The sequence below is a fragment of the Triplophysa rosa genome, linkage group LG3 (genome assembly GCF_024868665.1).
Source record: "Triplophysa rosa linkage group LG3, Trosa_1v2, whole genome shotgun sequence".
NCBI classification, from domain to species: Eukaryota; Metazoa; Chordata; class Actinopteri; order Cypriniformes; family Nemacheilidae; genus Triplophysa; species Triplophysa rosa.
In genome coordinates this window covers 5,602,886-5,615,453 of record NC_079892.1, presented here as the reverse complement: position 1 = coordinate 5,615,453, position 12,568 = coordinate 5,602,886, and the positions used below count along the sequence as shown (strand labels likewise).

Below are 12,568 nucleotides of genomic sequence, written 5' to 3'. Positions count from 1 at the left end.
GGCCCGAGGAAAACTCTGGGGTCATGTGACCTGCCAAAAAAAGATTAACATTGCTCGAGTTTCTTATTGTTCAGGATTCAAACAGTTCCTTCATAGTTGGTTAAACAGTCAATGAGCTGTTCACTGATAGAGCAATAATAGACAAACTAATGACCAATTTAAAGGCAAAACATTTTACGAGCCATACACAGTTTTATGTATTTTAGGATCCGTTCATAAAAGAGTATATGATGAAATAAGCCAGATCTTTTGCAACTTTGCATTCTCTCAGTCTTTCACACTTTTTTTAGATGACTTTCCTGAGGTTTGTTTTTGTTGAAATTCAACAGACGCTGGACTGGAATTGCCGCGATACACCCAGAAATGCTGACTGAAGGCAAAATATTTTCTATTTTTTCTGTGGCCGTATATGTGTCTACTACAGTAGTGAAAGTCAACAGAGAACCCATCCATTTCATAGAACTTGACTGTCAAATTTAACATGTAGACACCGAATGACCCTCTGACAGTATGTCTGGTGTAGAGACATGTCAGCAACAGTAGCACATGGAAAATACAGCTTAAACTGGTAGCTGTGTTTTGGAACATGATAGTTGGTTCCTACGTGGTCCAAGCTCTGGTCCAAGTCTACAAACCATCTTGGACCAGCAACACCAGACCTCATTTTTGAATTTGTGAAGAAACCTGTATTATATCCACATTAGCAACATTTAGATTCTGATGCTGTTGGTTCATAAATTATTGTCTGTTGAAGAGAAAATTAATGGTGCCCAAGCTAAGAACGACAACCAGTTTAACAGCTTCTGTGGGTCTGTTCCATTTGCATGAAGGTTAAGTTGTGGTAACCTGATAGATAGCCACTACAGTTTGAAGATAAAGCAACACTTTGTAGCTTTTTACCTTAAAACAATGTCTCTGTAGAATAACTGTTAACCGGACAACTTCTACTGCTGTTGCTACCTGAGCAGCCTCATAGCGTGCTGAAAGGTGCCACATTGTTTCCAAACAACGTTTCTGCATTCACCGGTTCCACAAATTCAAAAACAAATTCACGACATTACTTACAACACTGGTGACAGACAATTGCACTCATCAACCACATGGGGGAACCGTGAGCAAAAGTTCTAAAGTGTTGCTTTAATTCTCATGAATACTGATAAATGTGCATCTTACAAAACAGGCAATACACGAAGCATAGTTTAATCCAAAATGACTGACAATGAATAAAACCCAGAAGCTAAACACATTGGCTAATCCATAGAAATGAAAAGAACTGCTTGAGATTTTTTTGTGGTTGAAGAGGTTTGGTGCCGTGCTCAGGGTCAGAGCCACGTCAATCCGCCTGAGGGTGAAAGGATGTTTTGTTCCTAAAATAAAACCGAGGACCTCCTATTTGGATCGAAGAATCGGACGTCAAACACAACAAAAAAATTTGTTGTTAATATTGGTTCACCTAAACACAAATGTAGATAATCCTAGCCGTATGGAGATCTGATAGCTTTCTGATAAAAAGCTGACAGCTGGATTTAGTATTGACATTGTGTAGGTTCAATCAGGAGAATAAGCTCTATTGCTTTAGTATCATGGCAACAGGGAAATCTTCCTCTGTTTCAAAGATAAAATCATTTGTTGTCAATATTTTCAACACAGGCAATTTGTGAGCTCATCTCAGTCCTCTATTTCACAGATGTCCCTTTGGTCACGACTTTAATACACATCCCTTTTGTGCAGCTGATATCAGGTGGGCATGTTTCCTCTGCTGATGTGGACTCATGCGCACACAAATGCAAAGAACCCAGGAGGGGTCAATAAGGGTCTCTGTTCCTAGTAAGCTGCATAGGTAAACCAAATTGTAAAGCATCAGAAGGTAAACAGCGATGTTGGTAAGACACTCCGTTTTTTGGTTTATAACGCAATCCCATAATGCACTGAAAGAGGCTGGGAGAAAAGCAATATGTGACCCTGGATCACAAAACCAGTCTTAAGTAGCACAGGAACATTTTTAGTAAAAGACAAAAATACATTGTATGGGTCAAAATTATCGATTTTTCTTTTATGCCAAAAATCATTAGGATATTAAGTAAAGATCATGTTCCATGAAGATATTTTGTAAATTTCCTACCTTAAATATATAAAAACTTTATTTTTGTGAGTGGATGGTCTGCCACAGTGCCCCTGATTAACAACTTCAAAGGCAATTTTCTCAATATTTTGATTTTTTTGCGCTCTCAGATTCCAGAGTTTTAAACGGTTGTATCTCAGCCAGATATTGTCCTATTCTAACAACTCATATATCTATAGAAAGTTTATTTATTCAGCTTTCAGATTATGTAAAAATCTCAATTTCGAAAAATTGACCCATAAGACTGGTTGTCCAGGGTCACATATGGTCAATGCAGAGAAATGTCCAAATGCACTTTACTTATTGGTCGTATCTGTCTCTTTGAATCCTGCCTGGTGTCAACTCACACACAACAAACAACCACAAAAAAATCACTCTGGCTGCTATGAGGTACCCCGTCATAAACAGAACTTGAACTAAACAGGAAAAAACAGGATGCTGGGATTTGAAGAGGCGGAGAAACAGGTCAAAAAGGTCAGGGGTAAGACGTGAGAAGTCTGGAGGCAGGGAGACCAACAACACACGGAATGAGAGCAATCTTTCATAGAAGGTCAGCAATCCACTTTCACAATGCTGGTCAGGTGTTTGGACTAAAGGCCCAGACAGTCATGTGTTTGTCAAACAAAGACTTTAATTTGTCCTTTGTGTATAAAAAAGGCAAAAGTGACTGAAAACCGATCCTAAAGTCAGGCTTTCATGTCTTTGAAAGCCTGTTTTCATACTTTAACTTCACATGGTTACTGTTTCTGCTTTGTGTAATAAATAAAAACTGCAAAAATACACCCTCTCTTGCACATAAATCCGTACTGACGAATCACAAAAGATGCCCGGCCGATAATCATACTGCTTACTCCTAGCCGCTGATATTGCGAGAGGATATTTCTCACAGATCCAGATCACTTTAATTTCCTCTGGTATCATTAGCTTACATAACATTGTGATCTGTTTACTCTGTGACAAAGAATTACGTGTCAGCACATTGTTATAAACTATTCAATATACCATATAATTAGCACTGAAATTGTTTCATAAGGGGAAAAGTAAACCAAAACTTGCAGTTAATGCATACAACTTTTCATATTTTTGTATATTTTCACATATCCCTTGGAGTTATGACAGTGCTGTATCAGAGCTTCATGGGGATCAGGGCCCATGGGAGTGTTTCCACGGTAACCGAATGTAAACCTTACAAGTTCGCTCTGTTATTACATTCCCCATGGTTCAGGGGAATGTAGAGACTTCATATTTGCCATTTATTAGACCTTTTTCTCAGTTAACGATAAAAACACTGAGAAGTTCACCATTTAAATATGTGCGTTTATTTACATTTATACATTTTTGTATTATTTTATTAAATGTATTTGTTGTATACATTTCAGACTGTTTTTGATTATTTATTTAATAAATATAATTTCAATTCGTTAATTGCATTATAGATAGGCACAAAATGTGATTTCTTTTTTATATTTATACATTTTGTATTATTTCTTAAATGTATTTATTATTCATGAATAAAATTGTATATGTTGTATACATTTCAGATTGTTTTTGATTATTTATTTAATAAATATAATTTCAATTCATTAATTGCATTATAGATATATCGAATTATGGCACAAAATGTGATTTATTATTCACAAAAAGGAGCTGACACTAACAGGTCCCAATATGTAGGAAATGTGCATATTGCCCTCTGCTGTCGAGTTTTATTTTATCTATATTTTTTTTCATTTGACAAAGATACCCTGGAATAACACTTTATTCAGCAAATATATATATATATATATATATATATATATTTAATAATAAAATTGTTTTATATTTAATCGTTTTCAATTTGTAGCAATAAACAATGACGTGTAACGCAAATCGCAAGTCCAGTACGGTGTACCACAGGGCTCAGTCTTAGGGCCTCTGCTCTTCGCATTATACATGCTACCTCTAGGAGATATAATAAAGCGACACGGAGTTAGCTTTCACTGTTATGCTGATGATACTCAACTTTATATTTCCTCGAAGCCTCATGAAACACAGCAGTTCCATCGAATAATGGAATGCATAGTCGATATAAAAAACTGGATGAGTAACAACTTTTTATTACTGAACTCGGACAAAACGGAAGTGTTACTTATTGGACCGAAAACTGCTATAAGTAACAACCAAGAATACTGTTTAACTATTGACGGATGTTCCATAAAACCCTCGTCGTCAGCAAAGAATCTTGGCGTTCTATTCGATAGTAATCTGTCATTTGAGAGCCACGTCGCCAACACCTGTAAAATTGCGTTTTTCCATCTTAAGAATATATCTAAACTACGTCATATGCTGTCAATCTCAGATGCAGAGAAGTTAATTCATGCATTCATGACATCAAGACTAGATTACTGTAATGCACTGTTAGGTGGTTGCCCTGCAGGCTTATTACAAAAACTCCAATTGGTCCAAAACGCGGCAGCTCGAGTTCTTACACGTACAAAAAAGTATGAACATATTAGCCCGGTTCTGTCAACCTTGCACTGGTTACCTATAAAGCATCGCGTTAACTTTAAAATCTTGCTTATTACCTATAAAGCCTTACATGGTTTAGCTCCTCAGTACTTGAATGAACTCCTTTTGTATTACAGTCCTTCACGTGCATTACGCTCTCAGGCGTCCTGTCAGTTGGTAATACCTAGAATTTCAAAATCAAGTGCAGGTGGTAGATCCTTTTCCTATCTAGCGCCTAAACTTTGGAATAGTCTTCCCTGCACTGTCCGGGAGGCAGACACACTCTGTCAGTTTAAATCTAGACTAAAGACGCATCTTTTTAATCTTGCATACACTACTCTTCCATAATATAAATCTTCAGAGGGTTTAGGCTGCATTAGTTAGATCAACCGGAACCAAAAACACAACTGATGTACTTGTTGCATCAAAGAGTACAGAACAGTACTCTACTCTCAGCCAGTCTTGTCTCATTGTTCCAAGGTTACCACAGCGAGCAGGATGCAGTTCATGGCCTGACCTGATGGTAGAGCGGAGAATGGGAAGCGGCGACCTGACAAGAGCTGAGATGATAGAGCTGGATAAAGAAGGACGCGGTCACCTGACACGTCTTCACCACAAAATTTCAAATGCTATTAGATTATTAATGATAATCTTAAACTATAATTTACCTTATTAGTAAGTTTATTTATTTTATTTAGCCTTGTTGTGCAAGCTCTCTAGAGCTTGTGCAGAGGCAGCAGCTTTTGCCAGAGGGGAACTGGAATCCCCTGGTTGGGCCTGGGTTCTCCTGAGTTTTTTTTTTCTCGATTAGAGTTTTGGGTTCCTCGCCACCGTTTGCATACTGTTTTTTGCACTATTTGTCTGGCCGGGGGGGCTGCTTTAGAATTTTAAAGTTTTACTTAATTAATATTGCATATAGGAATTTATAGTCTGTTATATTTGACCTGTGTTTCTCTCTCCTTTATCTTAAATGTGTGCTCTCACTGAGCGTGTGTCTGTGTGTGTGTGCGTACTTGTCTGTGTACGTGTGTGTGTGCGTGTGCGTCCGTGTGTCGCATTAGAAGGGTGCATACGGAGTGTCCTACATGCTTTTATGAAACGAGTCAGCCTCGATGACGTAGCAGCCTTCGAATGAGACCTCCGGAGGACGCAGCCTTCCGAAACGAGACACAGCTAATAAATACTTGTATGTTTAATGCTACAAGATTATTGTTTAAATGTTATTAAATACCTTTAATGTTACTAAATCCAGACATTGCTTCCAGGTTTGTATTTAGAAAGTAAACATTATAATAGTTAGCAGTGAACAATAAATGAAACATCAAATAAATTAATTTTTTATAAAAATGAAAAATGTGAACACATACAATTTAGGAATTTTATATTTAAAGCAAAATAACATACAAAACAACCACAGTAAAATGCTGAATAATTTCCACAAATTAAGTTGTAATTGTTTTGAGTAAAAAACACAAACTATATTTACAAAACACATCAACTGCAAGTAACAGTAAATAACTATCAACGCACGTTCTTCTCCTTCTTCTTTCCTTTTAATGGCGGGTCGCAAACAACATGTTTAGGTGTATATCGCCACCTACGGTACCGGGGTGTGTAACATCAGGGCCCAGTTGCATAAAGCACCTTAAGTGTAATTTTCCCTTAAGTATACCTTAAGTTTTACTTAAGTTATTCTCCTATTGTCTTTGGTAAAGGAAAATCACCCCTTAAGTGTCATACTTAAGGGAAAAACTTAAGGTGCTTTATGCAACCGGGCCCAGGGTTTTAAGTACTTCGGTGGATTTGGATTATATTAAAAAATCGGATTTTCTAAACCTGTATTTTAAAGAAATTCATGCAACATCAGCTAACATTGGCGAGACATCAATATTGATCGTCAAAAATATATAAATCCATCGTGTTTATTCATCATTTTTGCGTAATTTCACGGAAGCCATATGCGTTCTGCTTGCATTGCACGTTAAAACAGTGTCAGTCTGCAAGTAGTGTAGGGATGCTGAGATAAAATTACCCGAGCTAAAGTTCGAACTTCAGAGAGCTCAGCGACGCCATTTTGCCCCTTCTTTATTATTGAGTGGAGGTGACGCATTTCCTGTTCGAGAGTGGCGCTCCACTCGCCCCATCGGCTGCAGCCAGCCCCTATTGAAAAAAGGGGAAAAAGAAAAGAAAAGAAAAGAGGTTTCGAAACGTAAAACAGACAAGAGGTGAGTGAATGTTATGAAATGAAAGGACCTGAAAAACCAACATAAAGGTTTCAACCCAGGGGTGGGCCATGTTCATCTCTATGATTAAAAGTGTCCTGAATTCACCAAAGTTTAAAATATCTTCTAACTTCAGTTTTAGACTAAAGTCACTTACTTTAGTTTTCTATAATATAAACAGTCAATTTCACTTAGTAAACAGGTTACTCAGTGATACTGATATGTATTTGGATGTCTGGTTTCACAGCCTTACTCGAAAAGCACCTTCAAATCCAGGGATTTTTTTCTTTATTAAGATTATTGGATTCAAGATTAATGTCGGCCATATCAAATCTATAAAGGCACGGCCACCATACTAATATAATAAGGCTTATTCTTACGATCATAACGTCACGTTTTATTACAACACCTGCACCACAATGTAGTGCTGCCACCTTGTGTTGTTATTGTAAAATTGCATTTGTGATTTAAAGAAATTACAGGGGAATGTGAGACATTTTAAGGCAGTCCCCACAGCAAGAAAATACTGTAGTATACTCTAGTATTTGCTATAGTAAACTAATACATGGCGTTATATTCCACTATCCACGTCAACAGATAAAAGCAAATCATTTAAACAGACAGAAAAAAGAAAAAGTTCTTATATTATTTGTTCTCACATTTATACTGAAATTCTGATTTCAAGCGTTGAATATGAACATGTGTTTAAGAATTCACAGTTTACACGAAACCAAACTAAGGAGATCAAACTAAAGGAAAACTGAAAACCTGTTTGAGTGTAAAGGTCAGTTCAGAAGCTATAATTCATCACATGAATAGATAAACATTAACTTAAGCGAAGACAACTATTCACAAGGATGGACAGCAAGGAGAACAAGGAAGACAACATTCTAAAGTTAGTCCATTTGTGAGCAGCACTACAAAAAACGAATCATATAAGTATCCACAATATGGATAAACTTCTAGTCCTGTTTTTGCTTTCCCTTCCAACAGCAGCTCCAAAAGGTAAGAACATATTTTAAACAACGTTTTTGGATGTACAATATCTCCTTAACCAAACCATTTTCCTGCTTCTTGATAAATCTAGTTTTGTGTTCTGTAAGAATTTTGATAAATGAGGCAAGAAGCATGCATTTTTTATTATTATTTATAAGCATGTAAAGTCAGTGAAGATATTAGACATGACATTCATTTTTTACCTGCTAATGACAAAACGTTGTTAATGCGACGTTGTTTCACTTTATAATTGTTCGTTAATCTCTGTAGCAAATGACGGATTAATAAAAAATAATTGTCTTGTTATTACCAGGCTCTCATTCTTTGTGGTTGCTTGCAACCTACCTGAGGGGACAAATGCCTTTTCCTCAATTTAGTTACACATTGATGTTGGATGATGTCAGAGTTCTGTATTATAACGGTGAGACAAGGACCTTCATTCGAAGAGGAAACACAGCACCCGAAAATCATGTGTTTGATTCTAATGTTCTCCTCACCATCAGTGACTACATAGAATCATCTTTTCAGAGCAAATGGGCAGTAGCGACAAACACCCTGAATAAAACTGAGGGTAAATATTGCAGTTATTCTTTTGACTTTAGTTAAAATGGCTTGAAAGACATGAAAAGGAACATGTACAGTCAAACACTTTGATCACATCCATACCCCAAAGCATTATCAATAGTAATAGTGAATACTTTATTAGGCAAGTTTAATATTTTGAGGAATAGCTGTTAGGCTTCACAAGCACCAACAAAACCAAGAAGCTGTGTAAGTATTTGATTTGTAATATCTATGAAAAATTTAATAAAAAAAATGACTTATTGTGTTTGCTCTCAGTTAAAGGTGCTCTTGTGTTGCAAAGACTGGTTTTGTGTGAGATGAAGGATAATGGCGAACCGGGACAAATGATCACGCGGGACGCCTTCGAAGGATTCACCACAGATGAGCTGCGATATATAGACAAGAATTTTACATACCAGGGTTCTTTAAATGTCACCGCTCAGGTGCTGAAAATCCATCTTGAGATCTCTATGTGGCGTCATAAACATTTATATCTCCCAACCTGCCTAAAAACTCTCAAGGGTTACACTGAAACAAGGAAAAATCAAATAAATAGAAAAGGTAAGACGGCTGAAAATATTGTAAATATTAAATGTACGTTCTACTGTGCTATTGTTTAGAAAACAAAAACGGACTCGGATACATCTGTCTTTCAACAGTGAAGCCCAAAATCAGGCTTTTTCAGAAAGAACTGTCTTTTGGTTCCCAAGTAAGTTGCCTGGCAACAGGATTTTACCCTCGACACATCAGTCTGACCATGCTCAGAGACGGGCAGCCTGTATCTGATCATGAGATCACCGGAGGAGATCTTCTGCCCAATGATGACGGGACGTACCAGATGAGGAAGATTCTGAGGATCAGTGCAGAAGAACAGAGAAGGAAACACAAATACACCTGCACTGCCACACATCTCAGTCTGAACAACAAACTGGACATCACTTTAGGTAATTGACACACTATCAAAAAAAAAAGTTAAAATATGTTGTCTATATGTGAACTTAACTCATGGGTTATGTTTCAGAGTATGATCATGGGACACCGGTAAAGTCAATGATTTTCTCAGTTGTAACGGCTTTGGCTTTGGTGTTGATTTTGGGGGCTGTTGCTGCTGTAATTCTATATAGAGAAGGTGAAAGACAGGTAATGCAGGTCTAATGTGTTTTAGTATGCCAAAAAATGAAATTGACTTATTTTCACTAATAGTAGCATTCACATAATGGGTTTATATTTTTATTATTTTACTACTTTTTTTTACTGGAGAAAGAATATACATGACAGGACTTTTAGTTACATAGTTTGTATATTCTTTTGAAGTATTTAACATTTTTTTTTATTTTCAGAATCTGAAGAAAGTGTGGACACAAGTCTGTCATTTTGATGGCGTTAAGCTACAGAAATCAAGTGAAGAGACATCTTTAAACAATGTTCAGTAATAAATCGTTGCAAGTTGTTTCAGTTCAAATAAAAAATGATAGAAATGCATTAAGCAAACAAATATGCAGCGATGGACTATGTATAGCAATATAACCTTCAGACAATATTGACACAGTTTTTTTACTTAGTAAACACTTGCAAGTGACTTTATTTAAGCTGTTGTAAAGAGTGGGCAGGTTATGAATTTTATCGTGCAGTGTTTATGTTTACTAATGCAATTTTGTAACAATTATTTTTTTAATAATATTTTTTGTATATTTTTGATAAATAAATGATGATTTATTGATGATTTAAATAAATTTCGTATGATTTCATAAAGGCAATGTTTCACTTTAAATAAAACATCCAGACAAAAAGTAATATTTAAATGCATTTATTTTAAAAACAATAATAAATATGCAATAAATACAAATGTATTCAGTAGAAAAATATTTGATCTGATCAATAATTACAAATAATGAAATCACAACATAAACAAAGCATAGTTTTTAGGTCACACAATGAGCATCTTTCTTGGCATCAATTCTCTTCTTGGCCTTCTTTATTGGAAAAATGCATGGCCGTAGTCTGTAGCATTTTGTGTCATTGTGCAAGGAAACTGTTGAAGAAAAGAGACCCGTTTAGATTCAGAAATTAAGTACAAGAAAAAGCAAAAATATCTCATTTTCAAACCAGATAAATGTTTAATATCTGTAAAAGCATCCTTACCATATAGGACTGTGCATCTCTGTTGTATGACGTTGAAGGAAAGTTTGCTTCCATCTGTTGTGTTGAATCCGTAAAGGCGGTGAATGTTGAACAGTACCGGGTGCTGTCCTGAAACTGTTCTTGTGTTCCATCCAGACACCAGGTTCCGCTCTGAAGTCTGTCTGATGGCTCTTGTGAGTAGCTTTGTGGTGTTATTTCATGGCTGGAGATCTCTTGACCGTGTTCCAGCTGAGCTGACAAGTACGAGATGTAGCCGATGGTGAGGCGAAGGGTCTCAATCTTGGTCAGGGTCTGTCCAGCAGGAGCCACAGATGGAGGCAAGAAGCTTCTGACATGATGCAGGGCTTTGGTCAGGTCCCTCATTCTGAGTTTCTCTCTCTCGCTGGCCGTCTGGCGCTTCGGTCCTGGATTTTTCGACCTGGAACGTCTTTTTCCTTCTGGTGGTAGAACCGTTCTGGGTTTATTTGCAGGTTGGCTGTCGGCGTTTCCAGCAGCCTCGTGGAGTCTGCCAGCTAACCACGAGTTCGCAGGAGGAGAAAAACAACCAGAATCGACGGAGGAACTTGGAGAAAGGCTGCCACAGGCGCTGTAGTACCCAGCATCGGTGCTGGAGGAATGTTTGTTCTGGCATTGGTCTCCGTAGAGCATCAACGGAGAAAAGTTGAACTCCATGGTTGTGATCTTTCCAAAGCTGAGGAGATGTGTGCTGTTCGTTCTCTAGTACCTGAGTGAATGGCGGACAGCTGAAGGCAGCAGCTCAATATATCCTAGAAGAAGAGGTGTGACGTTGCACCTTCAGAAGGCGCTTAGGAATTTCAAAGCAGAGGAGAGACATCACACCAGGGGCAGGGGGTCTCTGGGAAAACTCGCAGCACGTGCACAGGTGGGAGGCGGTGACTGGAGCGGGTAGAAAAACACGACAAGTTCAAGATTTAGTTTGATTCAACTTGGCTAAAGTATTTAAGTTTTCCGTGTTGTTTTCTTTGAAGGGTGTAGCTTTTAAGCATTTTTGTGCTTAATGCCTTTAAATCTGCAGACATCTTTTTTTCTTGTTTGAGATTATTTTTAGTCTGATCGTTCCTGTATGCTTATACATTACATTTTATAGCATTTTTAAACTTAAACCAACAGAGTTGCACATCTTAAAACTACGATTTCCCCCAATTCAGTATATAATATCGTCACTGTCCTTCTGAAACCTCGTATGTCTAAATTCACTGTTTTTCAGGAAATGGAAAAAACACTGTACTTTTTAAGTGATTACATATTGTGTTGTCAAAGTTGACAAGCACTTTTAAATGCTTTTTATTGGTTAGATATTTGCAAAATCCAGTGACAAACATAAAAGGAGACTGTGAATAATGATTTATGGAAAAAAATAAAAATCACAAAACATGGAGAGACAACGTTTCAGAAGGACAGCAGCCACATTAAGTCAAAACACTTCAGGGTCTTGTTTTCTTTTTATCTTTACGTCTTGTTGAATGAGCCCGGTCTCTCAGAGTAACACCTTTGTTCATGACGTGTGCAGCCTGTAATGTGTCACATGTTCACAGGTCTTTGTTTAGACAACTGACTTCCACCTCTGAGAGCTTCATGGGAACTCCAGAAGAACTTTAACTGCTTCATCAAAAAAAAACCTAATGTTTGAGTAAAACATGGACAAACCCAACCAGTGGTTTAAATGTAACAATATGCTGGACTGTTTTAACCCATGGTTGGGTAAAATATAGATTTTTTTGTCCACATTTTAAACAACCCAGGATTTATCTTGTTTATTTTTACTTTATCTCGTTAGAACTAAAAACTGTTTCATAGGTAATCTATTTAACAATGTATTTTGTTTTATATAATTTGATCATTTATAATAATTGTATAATTTATTTAAGTCTGAGATAATGAGCATCAAAGTTTGATTTCAAGCATTCATTTTACTACGATTTTAATCTTTGACGTGACCTTACTCAGATATTTTCACAGAATGTTCTTTGCATAGGATGATTTGATGTAGAAAACAGTAAATCACCAAAATAGG

The 12,568-nt window shown here is 36.9% G+C and overlaps 2 protein-coding genes across 2 annotated transcripts; one reads left to right on the top strand and one right to left on the bottom strand.

The window, feature by feature from the left end:
- Window positions 1-7,781: 7,781 nt before the first annotated feature.
- LOC130552059 (hereditary hemochromatosis protein homolog) lies at window positions 7,782-9,972 on the top strand. Its single transcript, XM_057330141.1, has 6 exons — window positions 7,782-7,836; window positions 8,141-8,398; window positions 8,674-8,952; window positions 9,051-9,335; window positions 9,413-9,531; window positions 9,732-9,972. Exons 1-6 carry the CDS (start codon window positions 7,782-7,784, stop codon window positions 9,822-9,824), a joined length of 1,089 nt encoding a protein of 362 aa, XP_057186124.1. The 3' UTR covers window positions 9,825-9,972.
- A 302-nt stretch (window positions 9,973-10,274) lies between these two features.
- mespab (mesoderm posterior ab) lies at window positions 10,275-12,031 on the bottom strand. The gene is made up of 2 exons (XM_057330314.1): window positions 10,534-12,031; window positions 10,275-10,423 (listed from the first exon to the last, which is right to left on the bottom strand). The coding sequence occupies exons 1-2, from the start codon at window positions 11,203-11,205 to the stop codon at window positions 10,367-10,369; spliced, it is 729 nt and encodes a 242-aa protein (XP_057186297.1). The 5' UTR covers window positions 11,206-12,031; the 3' UTR covers window positions 10,275-10,366.
- Between the last annotated feature and the right edge of the window lie 537 nt (window positions 12,032-12,568).